Raw genomic sequence first — 22,356 nt, forward strand, 5'->3', positions numbered from 1 at the left:
CCGGACAATCAAATATTGATGAACTATCCTGACGATAGTTCATCAATATTAACAGCTGGACAAGTTCTTTAACTCTATAAAAAAAAAAAAGAGAATTGTTGCTCATGTACATGCTCAGTTAATTTTAGCTTTTTTAATCTTGGTGTTTTTATTTAATGTCATTTCAGAATGCAATAAATTTGTACAAGAAGTTGCCTGAGAAAGTGATGCCAGTGCCACTAGTCATGTATTTTGCTATCAACATCCTATACATGGTTGAACAACTCCACGACATCGGTATCATCCACGGTGACATTAAACCTGACAACTTTGCACTGGGAGAAAAGTAAGTGATTTGACTGACGTGTCCACGTCTTTGCTTCCTTTGCTTTGTGTGTCTTTGATGGTAGAGGAATTAAACATCAGGGGCTTGTGGTGGATTTATTGCACCTAATGGCTCCCTGTACAACTTAAAATCAGTTCCGTACATGTGAATGGCATTGTTTCAGCAGCAAACGCATGGATTTCTGCAAGCCCAATTCAAATAAATGGACCAGGCAACAAATCTGTTTGTGAATAGGAGTATATTCACACGAGTACATTCTTCTGTCGACACGTGGAGAGCAGAATCGAGCAATTGGATTTCCTAGTGCTTCCCTGCACTATTACTCCAATGGCCCTCATTCATGACGATAACCCTTGTCCATTTAAACCTCACTGCTAACAAAGACCAGTTTTTGCTTTCACTCACCCATGTATTACAGGGATGCCCATTCATTGGCATGTTTTAAAGGGGAATTCCAGTTTTGACAAGTTATTCCCTATCCATAGAATAAGTGATAACTATTAGATTGATGGGGGGGTCCCTCCAACTCAGACCCCAGTGATCGAGAGACCCCAGGTAGACTGCAGAAATGAACGAGGGGCCAGTAACATGCCACTGCATTCATCTTTACGGGAGTTCTGGTGACAGCTGAGTGCTGTATTCAACTGTTTTGGGAACTCCCATAGAGATGAATGGAGCAGCAGTGTGTATGTCAAACAGGCTGCTCCATTTATTTTAGAGGCGGGGGGGGGGGGGGGGGGGAGTACAGGATCCCCATTCTAGTGATCAGTGGGGGTCCCAGCAGTAGAACCCCTGACCTATCTTATAGTTATCCCCTATCCTGTGGATAGGAGATAACTTCTCACAGCCGGAATACCCCTTTAACTGGATATAGCGGCTGATTGAAGAGTTTCTGAAGCCAAATCAGCTGATTGCTGGGCCAGTTGTAATCTGAAATGGGAAGTCACTTATATTGCAGTTCCTGAATGTAATTATTCAATCGTAATTCACTTGTTATGACATTGAGCAGCATATGTGTAACTTTCCATACTGTAGTGTGGCAGATCTCCCATATTTTAGGAAACTCCGAAACAATCTATAGGAGTTGGAAAGTATGAAATATACCCTCTAAAAGCCCTAATAGGCCTCCAACAGGGAGGGCAGGTGGTGGGTGAGTGGGGGGTCACATGGCACATCCTTGTTCAATGGAGTCATATGTGATTTCAGTTTTTGACGTCTGTGTATATTTCCATTTCCTTAGGTTTATGGATAACAAATCTTGTGATCTGGACCTTTTATCCCATGGACTTGCACTAATTGATCTGGGGCAGAGTATAGATATGACTCTCTTCCCCAAGGGAACAGTATTCACCGGAAAGTGTGAGACCTCAGGATTCCAGTGCATTGAAATGCTCTCCAATAAGCCGTGGAATTATCAAGTATGTTGCTGTGAATCCTTCCTGTAATTGTTTCCATTACGTTCTAGATATAATTTCTTGGTTAATATTGTTATATTCAGTAGTATTTGTAGGGTTACAAAACAAAAGTATACCTATATTTACTTAAGAACACTGATATAGGAAAGACAAATTGATGAAGTTGATACAGCATCATATCTAACCTTTCAACACACTGTGAATTAACCAATAGTAAAGTGTGTGTATATGATGGATAACACTATTTCTGGCCATTATATGACTTGTATCTGACATTTTTAGCAATTTAGCAATTTTCTCATCTGCATGTGATATCTTTAGTTGGCAGCACTCTCAGAGCTGGTGGGTGAAAACTAGCATCCATACACTACATGAGAATCTGGTTCCTCACTTTCTCTTACTTAGAAGCAGCCCTAAGATCATAGAGGGCATTATAGAGAAGTACTGACCTGTGCTGATGTTAACAAAGAACTTGGCCTGAGATGGAAACTGCTTAGCTGGTGCAGCTCTCTGGCTGTGTTTCTCCAGTGTCACTCAGTTCTTGCTCGCTCCCCTCTCCATAGATTTTTACTGAAATGTGTAATCTGATACTTCTGTGAGCTGGTCCATCTGTAGACAGATGCAGCAAAAATTTCAGAGAGAGTTATCTTAGGCTACTTTCACACTTGCAGCAGAGGAGTCCGGCAAAACGTATGCCAACTGATTGCATTTTAAGACTGATCAGGATCCTGATCAGTCTTAAAAATGCATTGCAAGAACGGATCAGTTTGTCATACGGACAAACGGATCCATTTTGATTAAATATATATTTTTTTTTAATTGCCCTTTTTTTTTAAATATATAAAGTCGTTTTTATTAAAGTTTTTGGGATAAGTACATTTATGTAAACAAGTACAAATCCAATTTGGGTGCATTAATAAACAATCATGAACATACAAGAATGAAGAACCCTACCTCCTCTAACCTGCACCATGCCATATCATCATTTTGCTCAACTGTGTCTCTACCTATGACGTTGCGTCCCCTGTTTCTACTATATCATGACTTTCAATAAAGTTATAGTATTTTACTTCCCTTTAACGCTATCTAGCATTTTGCCCCAATTGTAAAGACAGGAGACTTCATACTTCTTAATCGTTCCTCTTTTGCTATACACTCCCCTTTCCAATCCAATTATCACATTCATGTGTGCAATATATTCCTCTTTGGCTGGTACAGCAGTGCTTATCCAATACTTGGCTCGTCATTTCCTAGCCTGATACAGTGATCTACTTATGCCAATGTTAATATCTGTTGTGGAATCCCCTTGTAACAGGCCCAGCACACCTATCAGTGGTTCGGCTGGTAGTCTGATCCCAAACACCATAAAAATTATGTAAAATACTATATTCCAAAAAGGGCCTATGGCAGTGCACTCCCAAGACATGTGCAGGATATGTGCCCCCGAAATATTGCATTTGGGGCAGTTAGATGTGTCACGTACACCTATCTTATGTAGGAACTCGGGTGTGCTGTATATACCCTATGTATCAGGTATAGTTGTGAAAGTCTGTGCGTTTCACACAGTTATAGCAAGGGGCTCTTAGACAATATTTAAGGCCACTGTACATTGTCTAGGAGGCCTACCTCTCGGGACCATTTTTTTTCCCTAACCTTCAAAGGAAAGTGGTCTTGATAAAATGAGGGTAACAACTTGTAAAATACTGAGATCACTCCTTTGGTGTCACCTCCTTTCCTGATTTGTTCTGCTAACAGATGCCTGTATAGTCATATCCGCTGTCCTACCCTGCACCGTCAAGGCATGGCGTAATTGTAGATATTGATAAAAGTTTGCTTTGGCAAGTTTGAATTCTTCCTTTAATTGTTCAAAGCTTTGGAGAATTCCATTTGCATAAAGTTGTGACACCCAATAGAGGCCCCTTTTTCTCCCAACTACCAAAGCCTTCCAACTTGAACAGCTTCGGGAGGCTTGAATTGTGCCATAAAGGAGTAAGGGAGCTACACCCCGAAAGTTTGGTAATTTCTTTCATTTTTTTTTCCATACCTTGCAGAGCAGGGCAACACTCGGGACAGACTCTGGGGGGTGGACTACAGAACCAAGCTCTAATATAATAAATATATAATGTCTCCCTCCTACCAAATAAGACATTAGTGCATTAATTGAGTCTGAGGTACCCATAATACTACAGCATTTGCACTGCTGAGCCTGTGCCGCTAAAAAGTATAACCATGGGTTGGGGATCGCCAGTCCACCACTATCCTTCTCCCTCTGTAAGGTCTCTAAGCGAATTCTTGGGGACTGTTTATTCCATATTAGGGCCCTGAATAATCCCTGTATTTTGTAGAAGTGTCTCATTGGTATCCACACTGGGCTATTATGCAAAATGTATAGAAATTGCGGCATCGGCACCACTAAGTTGGCTCTTCCGATGACAGATAGTGGCAGCTTACACCAGCTATTTACCTTTTGGGCACTACCGTTTAACAATGGGTTTAGATTTAGGTCTGTATATTCCTGTGATCTACATGTTACCTGTATCCCTAAGTATTTAAACGTACTGGACACTTGTAATGGAGTGATTTCGACACTGAATCCAAAGGAAGCATAACCGATTTTGTCCCATAATCCCAATTGGGTTCATTACATGGGGTACAGAGTGGTCGATGTTCTCTAAAAAGAGCAACATATCATCAGCATAGAGTGCGTTGTGTTTTTTGTCCCCCTTTATGCCTCCATATGTCAAACCCATCACTTTGGGATCTGTACGTATTATCTGCGCCAGAGGTTCTATAGCCAAGGCAAAGAGCATCGGTGATAGAGGACACCCCTGACATGTACCTCTTTCTAAAGTGAATGCATCAGATATCGCCCCATTGGTCCGTATTCTGGCTCTCTATATTGATCCTCTATATAATTTACCCAGGACATACATTTGGGTCCGAACCCCATATTTCCCATTACTCTCCATAGGAACTTCCACTCAACGCTGTCGAAAGCCTTTGCAGCATCGAGTGAAAGGACTGCACGGTTCCCCCGCTTGTCCCTCTGAAATAATCGCCTCATATTGATGGCCATAGATTTGCCTGGCATAAAGCCAGTTTGGTCTCCGTGTATCAAGCTAGGGCTCACCTTTGCCAGCCAATACTTTGGCCAGAAGCTTGACGTCAGTGCATAGTAGGGAGATAGGTCTGTATGACCCTGGACATGTGGGATCTTTACCCGTCTTAGGCAGAACTATTATGGCTTCTTCCATGGATTCAGGCAATCTACCTAATATGTTTGCCTGTTCAAAAACTGGGGTAACATAAAGTCTTTGTATTTTTTTTCAGCGGTTCCCCCAGGTATTCCTTCAGACCCTGGCGCCTTCTCATTAGGAAGTGCTCCCACTGTCACCTCCAGTTCCTCCAGACTGAGAGGCTCCTCAAGGCTCTCTATTTGTTCCGTCAGTACTGGCAGCCTGACAGAGGCGAGAAATTCCTGGGTCTCACTGTCTCTACGCTGTAATCCAGTGGAATATAATTGCTTATAATATTCACTAAATATCACTACAATAACTGTGCTTTCCCTTGTTAAAATACCTGTCGCATCTCACTGGGGTTATCAATGTATTTACACTCCGTATCAGTAACTCTAGGCTTAATTCTTGTGTCAATTGTATGTTTCTAGCTTTATATCTTTGGATGCGCTTAGCGAACATTCCCCTAACAGACTCCTTGAAGGAGTCCCACACTACCCCAATCGGTGCTGATCCAATGTTAATTGACATGAATTCCTGCATCTCTGCCAGTATACCCACTTCATCTTGTAATATGGTCAGCCAGAAAGGATTTAATTTCCATAGACCTCTATGCCTCTCAGACGCAGATTCCAGGTTTAACTCTATTCTGATGGGGGAATGATCTGAAAGACTTCTGGGCAGATATTCTACTGTCCGCACAAGTCTTAGTATCTGTTGGTTGCCTATTGCTAGATCAATTTGTGATCGTGAATTATGAGAGCTAGAATGACAGGAGAACTGTCCAGAGTGAGGGTTACGGATTCTCCAAAAGTTACTAAAATCTGCCTCTGCCAATACCTTTTGCCATGTTGGAAAAACGTGTTTCCCTAGGGGTACTTGTCTCATGATGTCTATCTATAAGATAATCAAGTATCATATTAAAATCTCCGATAATAAGTGTAGGGACATCAGGGGACGCAGCCACAAACGCTAGTACATGTTTCAACACCTCACCCGTGTACGGAGGTAGGAAATATATTGCCACTACTGTAGTTTGATATATCGTGCACTGTAGGCATACAAATCTACCATTGGGATCTAGATTTGATTTGACGCAGTGAAACTGAATCGGTTTGTGTACGAGTACACAGACCCCTCTAGCATGACTATAGAGTACGTCGCGTGATATGCATGTCCGATCCATGCACGGTTTAACTTGGCTACGGATTCTGCTATCAGATGAGAGGCATATAATAGCAGGTTGGAACTGTCTAAGGGAGTTCAGCACTGCGTATCTTTTGGCTGCGTCACCGAGGCCCCTCCTATTCCATGCTAACACGTTAACCCTCATCATCATACCCCACAGACATCACTCCCCGGACGCCCCTCCTAGTCCCTCTATCTCTTCCAACTTTTCTACCTTCCTTTCACCGAGCGTGCTAGTAATACAGAAAGACATATCATGACCATGGTGCTGTTCCCCAGAACTGACAAACAAAATACATCGATACAAAAACATTCCCCTCTGAAACGCGGAGATATAAATTATTAACCAAAATATACCCAGCTACTATGGGCAATGTGATTGTAAATTCTGTCTGAGGTATGGAATCGGAGACTATATATCTCCCTCTGACTACTCGATCTCTTGATTCGCCCTCCTCCAGGACATATTATACATAATAAACATGTAGTGCAACCAGTTATATCACCATATAATTCTGCTAGGTACATTACTGTGCCTCACTAAGACTCTTTAACTAATGTAACAGAAACTTAGAGTCCCATGGTGCCATGATACCCTCCAGATCAATGCCGCTGCCCCCTGCATATATTCATCGTCCAAGGAATTTGCACAGCTGACATCCAAACTGGTACTTTACAACCCTCTGTTGTCCATAGATCATCCCAAAGATGGCTCAGGCTGTCCTGGTAAATTGGGAGCCTCTAGCCTTTGCACCACCGCACTCGCTGTTTCAAAGATATGGACTTTTCCTTCAGCCACCACTCGTAGCCTGGATGGATATAACATGGAGTACGGTACTTGGTGCTCTCTCAAGCGACGTTTCACTTCCGCATAGTTCGCCCGTTTCTTCTGTACCTCTGCAGAAAAATCTTGGAATATGAGCACTTTTATGTCATTTTATCCGCAAGTCTTCATGGTCCCTTGCCTTCCTTAAGATAGTGTCTCTGTCTTTTGAAATGCAGCAGCTTCATCAAAATGGGGGGTCTCTGAGGGGCCCCTGGTGGTGGAGAGCGGAAAGGCACTCTGTGCACTCGTTCTATAGCAAACATATTTGATAAGGAGTCCTTCCGAAATTTCTCAATCAGCCACTGCTCAAAGAAAACTGCAGCATTTGTGCCTTCTACTTTCTCTGGGACACCCACAAGCCGCAAATTATTCCTGCGGGCTCTGTTCTCCAAAGCGTCTGCCTTTTTCAGCAGATATGAGACATCATGAGTGATTTTTACCCAGGTTTTTTCTTAAAGGAGACACTGTCTTCCAAGCAGCTGACCCGTTCCTCCACTTCTTTAATTCTCTCAGTGACCTTCCTGAGGTCTTGTCTAAAAAAAAAAAAAAAAAAGACATATTTTCTTGCAGGCCCCCATTTGTGTATTCAGAGTTATCAGCGCGGTGCTGCAGTTTGTAACTGCTTTTAACACATCACTCATTGTTCAGTGGGCAGCTGTGCAGACTTTCCAGCATTTACAGCCTCTCCAGTTGTCCCTCTCACCACCTACTCTCCCTCTACCCCTCGTTTCTCCATGCTGCCACTGCAGTCGCATCAAGAGGTGAGTACACCCAGTCCTCAGCGCTCTCACTAGGCTGGTCCACCAGCGATTCGGTCTGGCAAACTTTCCCAGCCGTGCCACGATCTCTGCAGCCTTCTCTCCTCAGCCATCTTGCCTAGAGCGCACCGCTGGCCCGCTCGCCTTCTCCTCCCTCTCCTTCTTACTGTTCCGCTTCATAGCGCCGGCGGTCGATGTACCCGGACTCTGGTGTCAGATATCGCTGTTGTGAGTAGCTTTCTTTGCACTTATATCATGGATGCTGATGGATTTGCAGGATGTTTGTCCGGAAGAGAAGGGTTCAGAGTCTCCTCACATGCCGCGTTAGGCCACGGCCAACATTTTTACCAGTCTGCGCTTTCCGTTTTTCTGAATGCCGGATACGGCACTAATAAGTTCCTATGGAAAAAAAAAATCCAGATCCAGCATTTTGGCCCGGGGCTGGGGATGGAACATCTGATAGCAGGAGAACAAGACTGACCAGATTCCTGAATCCCGCTTTGCCACCTTTTGTCAAATACACCACCTACTGACTGAGCTGTGCACTCTTGCTCTACGTGCCTTTTTTTTTTTTTTTAAGTTTTCTCGTAAATCCGTAGATCTGTGTCATTGTGTGGTCTTTCCAAAAATGTTCAATGCAGTGTACCATAATGAATTACGGGGATTGGAGGACTGTATAGTGGCACTCGTCAATGACATTACGTGCGAACAGTACAACTTTAAAAAAAAAGTGCATGCATTATGTTTTATTGTGTATGAACATTTAATCACATTAAATGTTAAGTATTCACTTATTGTATTAATTGTAACAAGCCATTATGTGTCTTGCATAACTCCTTACAGACGGACTTCTTTGGAATAGCTGGAACTGTTTATTGCATGCTGTTTGGCAACTACATGAAAGTTCGTGAAGAAAAGGGAACATGGAAGACAGATGGCAGTTTTAAACGGTCAGTTATGGAATGGAAGGGGGGGGGGGGAGTCTAAGAGATCTTCCTAGTTTGGACATGCATCACAATAACCATCAGCTGAACAGCTATCTCTTCAAGAACCCCCCGCCCACCCCCATACAAATGCATGCTCGGCTTCTGTGTGTGTTCAAAATAGGGAGAGGGAAGAAAGCCGCTGCCTCAGTGAACAAAAGGATTGGCCATGTTGAAATCCAATATCCTGATCCTTCTGTCCCCCTACATGTGCAGTAAGGGGAAAGTTTTAAGCGCTATACACATTAGATGGTTAGCCAGCCCACCGTTAATCTAATATATAGACAAATCTGCTGTGGATTTTATTTTATTTTTAAACCCTTAACAGAAATTTGGATTTGTGCCATGGATGTGTGGGCTGATCCACATGTAGATCATTCCCATTGTAATTCAGTAGGGCTATTCTGCAGTTTTTCCATGCGCAATCCAAAGCAATAATGAACATACTGTGGATAAATCTACAGCACCTACTTGATTCTGTCCAGGTTTTTTCCAGTTTGTTCTGAGTATAAAATATTCCATTCACTTGCATTACTGCTTGTATTTGGGTAGATTCTGTCAGGATTTAGCCACGGAGTCCGTGCTTAAATCCTGACACAATCTTGATTATGATATAAAATGAGCCTAAGCATGCCTCTTCCAGCATAAGTAACTGCCCACACCCGAATTCTTTGCCTCCTCCCCCCTCCGCTATGTGAAATCTCACGCAGGCGCAGTACCGTGGACTGCCTGCGCGATGTAGAAGCTCCTGAGGGCAATAGCTTTAAATTTGTCGCTGGGCTCGGTGCATGCCCAGTGGCACATTTGAAGCTGTTGCCCTCTGGAGCTTCTACATCGCGCAGGCAGTCTGCGGTACTGCACCTGCGTGAGATTTCACATAGCGGAGGCGGCAAAGAATTCGGGTGTGGGCAGTTACTTCAGCAAGTGACATTTAATATGTAGAGGAAGTTAATACAAGCCACTTACTAATGTATAGTGATTGTTCATATTGCCTCCTTTGCTGGCTGGATCAATTTTTTTTCCATCAGATTATACACTGCTTGTTTTCATGGTTATGACCACCCTGCAACCCAGCAGCAGTGGTCGTGCTTGCACACTATAGGAAAGCGTTGGCCTTTCTGGTGGCTGGGACTGTGGGGAGCGCACATAAGCTGGTTCTTTTTTCCTATACTGTGTAAGCTCGACCACCACTAATGGTTTGCAGGGTGGTTGTAACCATGGAAAACGAGCAATGTATAATCTAATGGAAAAATGAATCAAGCCAGTAAAGGAAGTAACATGGACAATCACAATACATTAGTAAGTGATTTTGTATTAAGTTCCTCTAGTTAATAAATGTTGTTTGCTGAAGTGAGACAACTCCTTTAATGTTATCTGATATACATGACTTTCAGAAGGAAAGGGCTTTAACCTCTTCAGCCCCGCTAGGTGAAACCCCCTTCATGACCAGAGCACTTTTTACACTTCGGCACTACACTACTTTCACCGTTTATCGCTCGGTCATGCAACTTACCATACAAATGAATTTTACCTCCTTTTCTTCTCACTAATAGAGCTTTCATTTGGTGGTATTTCATTGCTGCTGTCATTTTTACTTTTTTTGTTATTAATCAAAATGTAACGATTTTTTTGCAAAAAAATGACATTTTTCACTTTCAGCTGTAAAATTTTGCAAAAAAAACGACATCCATATATAAATTTTTCGCCAAATTTATTGTTCTACATGTCTTTGATAAAAAAAAAATGTTTGGGCAAAAAAAAAAATGGTTTGGGTAAAAGTTATAGCATTTACAAACTATGGTACAAAAATGTGAATTTCCGCTTTTTGAAACAGCTCTGACTTTCTGAGCACCTGTCATGATTCCTGAGGTTCTACAATGCCCAAACAGTAGAAAAACCCCACAAATGACCCCATTTCGGAAAGTAGACACCCTAAGGTATTCGCTGATGGGCATAGTGAGTTCATAGAACTTTTTATTTTTTGTCACAAGTTAGCGGAAAATGATGATGATTTTTATTTATTTATTTTTTCTTACAAAGTCTCATATTCCACTAACTTGCGACAAAAAATAAAAAATTCTAGGAACTCGCCATGCCCCTCACGGAATACCTTGGGGTGTCTTCTTTCCAAAATGGGGTCACTTGTGGGGTAGTTATACTGCCCTGGCAATTTAGGGGCCCAAATGTGTGAGAAGAACTTTGCAATCAAAATGTGTAAAAAATGACCGGTGAAATCCAAAAGGTGCACTTTGGAATATGTGCCCCTTTGCCCACCTTGGCAGCAAAAAAGTGTGACACATCTGGTATCGCCGTACTCAGGAGAAGTTGGGGAATGTGTTTTGGGGTGTCATTTTACATATACCCATGCTGGGTGAGAAAAATATCTTGGTCAAATGCCAACTTTGTATAAAAAAATGGGAAAAGTTGTCTTTTGCCAAGATATTTCTCTCATCCAGCATGGTTATATGTAAAATGGCACCCCAAAACACATTCCCCAACTTCTCCTGAGTACGGCGATACCAGATGTGTCACACTTTTTTGCTGCCAAGGTGGGCAAAGGGGTGCATATTCCAAAGTGCACCTTTCGGATTTTGCAGGCCATTTTTTACAGATTTTGATTGCAAGGTACTTCTCACACATTTGGGCCCCTAAATTGCCAGGGCAGTATAACTACGCCACAAGTGACCCCATTTTGGAAAGAAGACACCCCAAGGTATTCCGTGAGGGGCATGGCGAGTTCCTAGAATTTTTTATTTTTTGTCACAAGTTAGCGGAAAATGATGATTTTTTTTTTTCTTCTCTTTTTTCCTTACAAAGTCTCATATTCCACTAACTTGCGACAAAAAATAAAAAATTCTAGGAACTCGCCATGCCCCTCACGGAATACCTTGGGGTGTCTTCTTTCCAAAATGGGGTCACTTGTGGCGTAGTTATACTGCCCTGGCAATTTAGGGGCCCAAATGTGTGAGAAGTACTTTGCAATCAAAATCTGTAAAAAAAATGACCGGTGAAATCCGAAAGGTGCACTTTGGAATATGTGCCCCTTTGCCCACCTTGGCATCAAAAAAGTGTCACACATCTGGTATCGCCGTACTCAGGAGAAGTTGGGGAATGTGTTTTGGGGTGTCATTTTACATATACCCATGCTGGGTGAGAGAAATATCTTGGCAAAAGACAACTTTTCCCATTTTTTTTTTTACAAAGTTGGCATTTGACCAAGATATTTTTCTCACCCAGCATGGGTATATGTAAAATGACACCCCAAAACACATTCCCCAACTTCTCCTGAGTACGGCGATACCAGATGTGTCACACTTTTTTGCTGCCAAGGTGGGCAAAGGGGCACATATTCCAAAGTGCACCTTTCGGATTTTGCAGGGCATTTTTTTACACATTTTGATTGCAAAGTTCTTCTCACACATTTGGGCCCCTAAATTGCCAGTGCAGTATAACTACGCCACAAGTGACCCCATTTTGGAAAGAAGACACCCCAAGGTATTCCGTGAGGGGCATGGCGAGTTCCTAGAATTTTTTATTTTTTGTCGCAAGTTAGTGGAATATGAGACTTTGTAAGGAAAAAAGAAAAAAAAAAGAAAAATCATCATTTTCCGCTAACTTGTGACAAAAAATAAAAAATTCTAGGAACTCGCCGTGCCCATCACGGAATACCTTGGGGTGTCTTCTTTCCAAAATGGGGTCACTTGTGGCGTATGATTTTTTACGGATCCATGGATACATGTATCGGATCCACAGAACGCATGCGGACGTCTGAATGGAGCTTTACAGGGGGGTTATCAATGACAGGGGGTAATCAGGGTGATCACCCCCCTGTCACTGATCACCCCCCCTGTAAGGCTCCATTCAGACATCCGCATGATTTTTTTACGGATCCATGGATACATGTATCGGATCCACAGAACGCATGCGGACGTCTGAATGGAGCCTTACAGGGGGGTTATCAATGACAGGGGGTGATCAGGGTGATCACCCCCCTGTCACTGATCACCCCCCCTGTAAGGCTCCATTCAGACATCCGCATGATTTTTTACGGATCCCTGGATACATGTATCGGATCCACAGAACGCATGCGGACGTCTGAATGGAGCCTTACAGGGGGGTTATCAATGACAGGGGGTGATCAGGGTGATCACCCCCTGTCACTGATCACCCCCCCTGTAAGGCTCCATTCAGACGTCCGCATGTGTTTTGCGGATCCGATCCATGGATCCGTAAAAATCATGCGGACGTCTGAATGGAGCCTTACAGGTGAGTGATCAATGACAGGGGGGTGATCAATGACAGGGGGTGATCAGGGAGTGTATATGGGTGATCACCCGCCTGTCATTGATCACCCCCCTGTAAGGCTCCATTCAGACGTCCGTATGCTTTTTGCGGATCCGATCCATGAATCCGTGGATCCGTAAAAATCATACGGATGTCTGAACGGAGCCTGACAGGGGGGTGATCAATGACAGGGGGGTGATCAATGACAGGGTGGTGATCAATGACAGGGGGGTGATCAGGGAGTTTATATGGGGTGATCATGGGTGATCAGGGGTTTATAAGGGGTTAATAAGTGACGGGGGGGGGGGGGGGGGGTGTAGTGTAGTGTGGTGTTTGGTGCGACTGTACTGACCTACCTGAGTCCTCTGGTGGTCGATCCTAACAAAAGGGACCACCAGAGGACCAGGTAGGAGGTATATTAGACGCTGTTATGAAAACAGCGTCTAATATACCTGTTAGGGGTTAAAAAATTCGGATCTCCAGCCTGCCAGCGAGCGATCGCTGCTGGCAGGCTGGAGATCCACTCGCGTACCTTCCGTTCCTGTGAGCGCGCGCTCACAGGAAATCTCGCGTCTCGCGAGATGACGCATATATGCGTGACTGTGCGCCAGCCTGCCACCTCCGGAACGCACATGTGCGTTAGGCGGTCCGGAGGTGGTTAAAGAATGCTCATACCTGGTTAGACACTGTTTTAAATATTTTTTTTTTTTTTTTTTTTTTTTTTTTTTTTTTTTTTACTGGAACTCTAACGCTACCATGGATTTGAACAATTGTTTGCTAAGAATGTGTTGGATTTCCAGTGATGCCAATCTGCATGCAGCAAATTTCAAATTATTTTTTTTTTGACCGGCAGAATAGCCGGAAACCCAGCGGAGCCCATTATAGTGAGTGGAATCCAGCTATGCCACATATATCAATTTCAGAATTACTGATATTTTCCGCTGCCAGAACAGAATGCCTGCTACAGATGTGGACGTAGCCTAAGGGGTTTGAAGAGTATATAGAGATGCTTCATTCTGATAATTGATAGTAGTCCAAGTTTCATAGAGATCTATGACCTATGAGAATATTTGGACAAGATTTCCACTATGCAGTATATTGCTTATCTTTACTTCAGATTTCAAATGTTTTTTTATTTATTTGTTTATTTCAGATTTCCGAATGGAGACTTGTGGTTAGACTTTTTCCATACATTGCTGAATATCCCTGATTGTAACAACCCATCTCCACTCAAACATTTGCGTGAAAAACTGACTCGAACATTCCATGCAATGTACACGCAAAAGATAAAATCTCTGCGCAACAGACTTGTCATCTTGCTTCTAGAAAACAAGCCTTCACGGAAATAATCTTAACAGGACTTTTTCCAAAAGCTTCTTTTTTTTTTTTTTTTTTTTTTTTTTTTTTTTTTTTTTTGTGATGGACATTTCTTACCCACTTCTGTGCTTTTATGGTATTAAACAGATGTGCTTTAAGATGGCACTGCATAAGCTTGCACTCAGATTTTAGAGTATCATTGTATCATCAGGCACAGGTAATACGCTCACCGCTACTCTCCTGTGAAAGGTTTTTGGGCTTGTGCATGCAGGTGCCGAAAAAAATACAAATGGAACAATCTAAAAATACATTTCCAGATGTTTTCAACACTGTAGATGGTGAAAAACCATTGTCTGTAATTATTGTGATATATGCCGCTGCACAAAGTGCAAAGTTCTGCGTATGCATCTCAGTATCAGTCAATATTCACAAAAATCATGTCTAGAATGTGTCATAACAGATGAGAAGCCATGGCCCTGCTCCCACGCTAGCTTTCCTTGTCCTCGTTTATGGCAGGTTAGGGTCCATTCATACGTCCATATGTGTTTTGCGCATCCACAAAACACGGACACCGGCAATGTGCGTTCCCCATTTTGCGGACCGCACATCGCCAACACACTCATAGAAAATGCCGTTTCTTGCGGACAAGAATAGGACATGTTCTATTTTTTTGCGAAACGGAAGTGCGGATGCAGACCGCACATTCCAGCCCCATTTGAAAATGAATGGGTCCGCACCTGCGGACGTGTGAATGGACCCTTACTCTTTACGTTACAGCTATTGTCCGCAGGCATCGGTGACATGATCACATGCAAAGGAACCTAGGAAACTAATATACCTGCAAGAATAAAAGGACAAAGCAATCAACAGATCAGATTTTATCAGTAAAACTTAGATAATATCCTTAATTTATTTTATTTTTTACTGTTTTCACAGAATGGCCACCCAATCCTGTGATGGCTTCTTCTGTGGCCAAGGCCTCACAAGCATGGTCATATTATCACAAAATGAAGTGGTTTTACAGAAATGTGGATGAGGCCTTCCTGTACCACTATAGGCATGACTTCATATGGAATCTGAAAGAAATCATGGCATTCTCAAGTGCATGACTTGTTACAGAGTGATTCTCCCCTAGAAGCATTGATTGTTTTATGGAGTTATAATAAGACTCCCATGGAGGTGTAGCTACATGTGACTGTGATGCCATATGTATGGAGGTATTCTTCCAAGAAGCTTGCTTTTTAGGTGAGAGTATTTTCATATGTACAATACCAAAAGAGCACATTACAGAGCTGTATGGTCTCTGTGCGCTGGCAGCCAGGCTCTCAGAGCTTCCCCTTTAGGGTGCATTCACACGTCCGCATAATGGGTCCGCATCCGTTCCGCAATTTTGCGGAACAGGTGCGGACCCGTTAATTTTCAATAGGGCAGGAATGTGCTATCCGCATTTGCGGATCCGCACTTCCGTTCTGCATAAAAATAGAGCATGTCCTATTCCGCAATTGCGGAAAAAGGCATTTTCTATGAGAGTGTCGGCGATGTGTGGTCCGCAAAATGCGGAACGAACATTGCCGGTGTCTGTGTTTTGTGGATCCGCATACGGACATGTGAATGGACCCTTAGTCTGTGTAACCACTAGTAAGGAACAAGGGGCTGTCATTAATGGTCGGTATGTGTCACCGAGGTTCCTGGCCTCTGTGAGGTAAGCCGGTTTTTCTCAAGTGTCAGTGTTGCAGATTGCAGTCTGACATCTCAGCTGTTTAGTATGGCTGTAAAGCTGATCCGGGATGGCTTTTCCTGGGAGTAGCCAAAGTGCTGGGTGGGTGGCTCTCCCCATGTTCCAGGCCGGGTCTTGGCAGGCTTTAAAAGCAGTCGGTGCTATCAGTTGGTGGATTTTACCTCCATCTGACAGTGAAGCTGTGGAGCCTCTGTGCTGAAGACTGCAAACAGGCGTGCAGGCCACTTGGAAGACTGCCATTGAATTTTTCTCTGGCTGAGCATTTAGCCGAGTGTGAACTGACACCTAGGATTCCAGTTGAATACTGTTGTTTTGCTGTGTATGAACAAGCACCAAGACTGTTTTGCTGAGTGTGAATAAAACACTGAAGTTTGATTTACAACCTGGTTCTTTGCCTCTATACTGCGTCCGCTAACCTGTCTACCAGAGTAAATCCCGACAATTGGTGGCTTGGAGCGGGCACACGCAGTGAGGCTGGCCTGAAGGCCGAAAAGGTTTTTATTTTATTTTCCGGGCACAGGTGTATGTCCTATATCAAGCCGGCAAGGTTACGGCCCGTGTTACCTGACAAAATGGTGGCGGTCGTGAAAGCCCTCATGGAGGCTAACTTGCAGCAGCCGGAAACTAACCAGTTGCTATTACAGCATGTGATGGCGTTACAAGCGGCAGGAGCATCCTAGAACGTCCACAATGCCCGGAAAGGTGTCCGTGCGGCGATCCCTAAGATGACCCCCTTGGATGACGTTGAGACCTATCTGCCGGTATTCGAAAAGGTGGCCATGAGGGAGAAGTTACCCTGAGACCAATGTGCTGAGGTCATCGCTCCGTTCCTGGCGTCTGGACCCCAGCAGGTGTTTTTCGACTTCCCAGATGGTCAAGCAGCTTACTACCTGACTGTAAAGGGGGAGTTTCTGGCAAGACTAGGGGTGAATGTATTGGTCCGTGCCCAGCGGGTGCAACAGTGGGAATTTAACCCGGCTGAACCCATCAGACTGCAGTATTATGATCTGCTACATCGGTTGCAAAAATGGCTGCAGCCATACATACGGAGTCCCACTGCTATGCTGGACCGTCTGTTGGCTGATGTGTTCCGGAGGACTTTGGCGTACCTTCTCTAGCACTGGATCGGCCAGGTGTCCCCTGGTAATGCCCTAGAGATGGTCAAGCTGGTAGAGCGCTATGAGGCCACCAGAAATCTACAGGGGGTTCTTTTGGGAGGGGGCCATTTAAACCCCGGAAATCTCCACCCTCGACCAGGCGGCCAGTGCCAGCAAAACCTGCTCGGGGATATACTCCCTACAGACCCAGCTCCGATGGTCTGTTGGCGGTGTCAAGAACCTGGTGACATAGAGCCGACTGTCCCCATCGGGGGGGAACCTATGGATACTAACTATGGCTACCGCCCCTCAATGTATGCCAAGAGGCTGTGTGCAACCGGTACCCCAAAACAATAGTCACCTGTGCAAGTGGGAGATATCCTGGCGGTGGCGTTGCTGAACTCGGGGAGCCTGGTGTCTCTGGTAAGAGCTGCCCTGGTGCGGCCCACCGAGTATACTGGCCGAAAAGTCAGTGTCTTGTGCATTCATGGAGACTTAAAGGACTCCCACTGCCTTGGTGTCTCTATCCACGGTGGCCGGCAGGTAGACTCATGAGGTGGCCGTCGCCACTAAGTTACATTATGAACTAATAATTGGGAGAGACATCCCCGGTTTCCTGTCACTGTGGCCTGAGGCGAGAGTCACCGATACCCATGGGGCAGGAGTAGCTCCAATAGAATGGCCTTGCTCAGGGGGGGAACCTGAGGCCGAAGGGCCAGCAGTAGGAGTGGCCGCCACTGTGGTGGAAGGGGGTGAGCCAACCCCCACTGAATGTAATGGTGGGAGATGTGGAGGATTTGCCGGTGGATCCGGAGTTGGCAGACCTCAACGTCTCTGGAGACAATTTTACTACAGCACCAGGACCCAACTCTATCTCGGGCCTGGGAAAATGTGGTGGTAGTTGAGGGTGAGCTGCAACAACTGGGGGCCGAGTCTATGTTCCCCTGTTTTGTGGTTCAACAGGAGATGCTGTACTGGGTAAATCAACTATGGGGTGAGCATATTGAACACTTGGTGGTGCCCAAGGCGAGTTCGTGTTGGAGTTAGCCCACCAACATGTTCTTGGGGGACACCTGGGCCAGCAGAAAATGCAGGACCAGATTCTACAGTGGTTTTACTGGCCCAGTGTGTTCAGAGAGGTGGAAGAGTATTGCAAGTCTTGCCCAACCTGCCAGATAACCAGCCCCCAGCCACATTTCCATAGTCCTCTGGTTCCTCTCCCGATTTTATTGAGGTTCCATTCGAGTGGATTGCTATGGATCTCATAGGCCCAGTACCGAAGTCCGCTAGAGGGCACCAACACATCTTGGTAGACCTGGACTATGCCACTCTGTACCCGGAGGCGGTGCCGCTGCAACATACCTCCGCCAAACGCATAGCCAAAGAATTTATGGAGCTGTTTTCCCAAATGGGCCTACGTAAAGAGATTCTGACCGACCAGGGGACCCCGTTTATGTCAAAAGTAAGCGGGAACTCTGTAAACTACTACAGATCAAACCGTTACGGATGTCCGTCTATCACACGCAAAAGGACGGCCTGGCAGAGAGGTTTAATTAAACCTTGAAAAACACGTTAAAGCGGGTGGTGTCTAATGATGGGAGGGATTGGGATCTTCTACTGCCCTATCTCATGTTCGCAGTGCGAGAGGTGCCCCAGGCCTCTACTGGGTTCTCTCCCTTCGAACTGCTGTATGACAGACATCCGCGTGGTCTGTTGGAAATGGCCAAAGAGGCGTGGGAACAACGACCCACACTGCATAAATGTGTGATTGAGTATGTCACTCGGATGCAAGAGCGGATGGAGACAGTGTTGCCACTGGTTAAGGAACATATGGAGGCAGCTCAGCAAGCCCAGAGCAGAGTCTATAATCGCCAGGCTGGGGTTCTGAATTTTAACCTGGAAGATCGGGTTTTGGTGCCGACGGTGGACAGTAAGTTCCTGGCTAGGTGGCAGGGTCCCTACGAAGTGCTCGAAAAAGTTGGGGAGGTAACCCACAAGGTACTCCAGCCCGGGCTGAGGGAGCAGGTGTACCATGTAAACTTACTGAAACCGTGGAAAGATGGGGAGACCAGTACGGACAACAGCCCCCAGCCGGGTTTTCTGGGGGTAGAGTTTCCAGTCCCATGGTCTGATACGAGGGAGGCAGTTGCGACAGTAAAGATTGCTGACAACCTTTCCTCTAGACAGACTCAGGAGGCCAGGGAGTTCGTCAGCAGGAACACGCATGTGTTTACGGACTTCCATGGATGTACTTCTATCATCAGACATGACATTGTCACTGAGCCTCACGCCAGAATCCGGTTGAAACCATACCGGGTACCTGAGTCGCGGTGACAAGCCATCTCAGAAGAAGTGCAGCTGATGTTACAGCTAGGTGTCATCGATGAGTCAAAAAGTGAATGGGCCAGTCCGATAGTATTAATACGCAAGCCGGACAGGACATTACGTTTCTCTAACAACTTCTGCAAACTTAATGAAGTTTCCAAGTTTGACGCATATCCCATGCCCCGAGTGGATGAGCTTATTGAGAAGTTAGGCCAAGCCCTGTATTTCTCTGTTTTGGACCTCACCAAAGGGTACTGGCAGGTACCCTTGACGGAGGCTGCCAAGGAGAAAACTGCTTTCATCACACCAGAGGGGCTGTATCAGTACAAGGTATTACCCTTTGGTCTACGTGGCGCTCCCACCACCTTTCAAAGGCTAATGGACATTGTACTCCGTCCACATCATTGGTACGCTTCAGCATACCTGAATGATATAGTTATCCACAGTACCGACTGGGAAAGTCACCTACCTAAGGTACAAGCTGTAGTGGACTCCCTTAGGAAGGCTGGCTTAACGACTAACCCTAAAAAAGTGTGCGATAGGGTTAGAAGACACCAAGTACCTGGGGTATGTAATGGGACGTGGAGTTATCAAACCTCAGGTGAACAAAATTGAGGCAATTCGGAATTGCCCCTGACCTGTCACTACTCTGCAAGTAAAGTCGTTCCTGGGAATGGTGGGATACTATATGAGGTTTGTCCCCCACTTTTCCACAGTGGCCGCACCATTGACAGGCCTTTTGAAGGGACGCAAGTCAGTGACAGTCCACTGGAATGAGCAGGTGGAAAAGGCTATCTCTGCTTTGAAGTCAGCCTTGTGTGAGTCCCCGGTTTTGGTGACGCAGACTTCAAAAGGCGAGTTTATGGTACAGACCGATTTCCTCCGAAGTAGGTTTCGGTGCTGTACTGTCTCAGGAAGTCAACAGGGAGGAGCATCCCTTTTGTCTTCCTCAGCTGGAAGCTTACCCCAGCCGAGACCAGGTATAGTATAGTGGTGAGAGTGCCTGGCTGTCAAGTGGGCACTCGAGTCTTCCGCTATTTGTTGGAGAGAAAGTTTTCTGGTGACCGACCACTCCCCTTGTAAATGGATGAGCCAGGCCAAGGACAGAAATGCCCCCGTCACCCAGTGGTTTCTGTCTTTGCAAAATGTCAAGTTTTCAGTGGAACACAGGGCAGGCCGGTTACTAGGAAATGCGGATGCCCTCTCCCGGGTACACTGTTTAATGTGTGTCCACCCCCTCAGGGTTGAACAAAGGGGGGAGGTATGTAGGAAGGAACAAGGGGCCGTCATTGATGGTCGGTATGTCTCACAGAGGTTCTGTTTTTTTCTCAAGTGTCAGTATTGCAGATTGTAGTCTGACACTTCAGCTGTTTAGTATGGCTGTAAAGCTAACCCGGGACAGCTTTTACTGGGAGTAGCCAAAGTGCTTGGTGGGTGGCTTTGCCAAAATGAATGTGCGTAAGCAAAAATCCTTCCAGGAAAATGTTTTGTGGGCAGATAAGACCAAAATAGACCTTTTTGGTAAAGCATATCATTCTACTGTTCACCGAAAACAGACTGAGGCCTACAAAGAAAAGAACACAGTATCCAAAGTCAACTATGGTGGAGGTTCGAAGATGTTTTGAAGTTGTTTTGGTGCCTTGTCTGTTTTCAAGGCATCATGAAATCTGCGACCCAAAATCCTTTGGTAATCCTCAATGTAAGGCCCAGTGCCAGAAAGCTGGGTTTGAGTCCTAGGTTATGGGTCTACCAACAGGACAGTGATCCCAAACATATTTCAAGAGGCACTCATAAATGGATGGGAATAAAGTTCTGGAGAATTCTGAAGTGGCCAGCAATAAGTCCAGATCTAAATTCCATTGAACACCTGTGAAGAAATCTTAAAATTGCTGTTGGGAGAAGGCACCCTTCAAATATAAGAGACCTGGAGCAGTTTGCAAAAGAAGAGTGGTCCAAAATTCCAGTTGAGAGGTGTAAGAAGCTTGTGGATGGTAATAGGTATGATTGATTTCAGTTATTTCTTCCAAAGGGTGTGCAACCCAGGGGCGTCGCTAGGCATGTATATTTTGGGCTTGGCCCCCGGACTACCAGCATATTGCCCCGAATCTCTGATGATAGCTGTATTTTTCACTGCACTGACAGCTTTTTATGGTTATATTGAGCCACCAGTGGGGGGCTGCAGTGGGGCCCCAAATTGTAGCCCTGCACTGGTGTCTCAGTATCAGAGCAGAAAGCACTCGCTTCGCCCCTCACTCAGGCCTGGTAGTGGAGGACTAGACCCAGCCCTGCAGGAGATTCAGACAGGACAAGCAATATAGGACAGTGTACTTATGAGACCTGTATCTTTGTTAAATAGTATGTGTTTAAAAAAAAAAAAAAAAAAGTTGGTATTGCTAGGAGAGGCTGTGTGTATATTGTGAGCGGAGGAGATGCTGTGTATATACTGTGAATAAAAGAGCTGCCTATGTTCTTTGTGTATTATGGGGGAAATGTGTGTGTATTATAGAGGGAACTGTAACGTGGCTGTAGTGGTCTAATTTATCCTGCATTTGGTAGTGGCGGTGTTAATAATATGTGTAGAGATGAGCGAATTTCATATTTTGAAATTCGTTCACGATTCGTTTACTGGAAAAAGGTGAATTGCGTTAATAACACGCAAAGGAAATAAACGTGTATAGCAAAATGTGTAATTGCAATAAATTTCTGGGAGAAATACTTAATTTTCTAGAAAAAATTCCAGGGGTGCCAACACTTGCAGTCACAACTTGTGTGTGTGTGTGTGTGTGTGTGTGTGTGTGTGTATATATATATATATATATATATATATATATATATATATATATATATATATATATATATATATA

General features: G+C 44.7%; 1 protein-coding gene across 1 annotated transcript in view; it reads left to right on the forward strand.

The window, feature by feature from the left end:
* The window catches only part of BUB1 (BUB1 mitotic checkpoint serine/threonine kinase), a 49,170-nt gene extending 34,203 nt beyond the window's left edge, over positions 1 to 14,967 (forward strand). The window contains 4 exon segments of the mRNA XM_044290102.1: positions 168 to 325; positions 1,566 to 1,743; positions 8,592 to 8,698; positions 14,169 to 14,967. Of these exon segments, the coding sequence (XP_044146037.1) occupies positions 168 to 325; positions 1,566 to 1,743; positions 8,592 to 8,698; positions 14,169 to 14,364 (639 nt within the window). The 3' untranslated portion in view covers positions 14,365 to 14,967.
* Positions 14,968 to 22,356: the final 7,389 nt, after the last annotated feature.

The sequence above is a fragment of the Bufo gargarizans genome, chromosome 4 (assembly GCF_014858855.1).
Source record: "Bufo gargarizans isolate SCDJY-AF-19 chromosome 4, ASM1485885v1, whole genome shotgun sequence".
In the NCBI taxonomy this organism is placed as follows: Eukaryota; Metazoa; Chordata; class Amphibia; order Anura; family Bufonidae; genus Bufo; species Bufo gargarizans.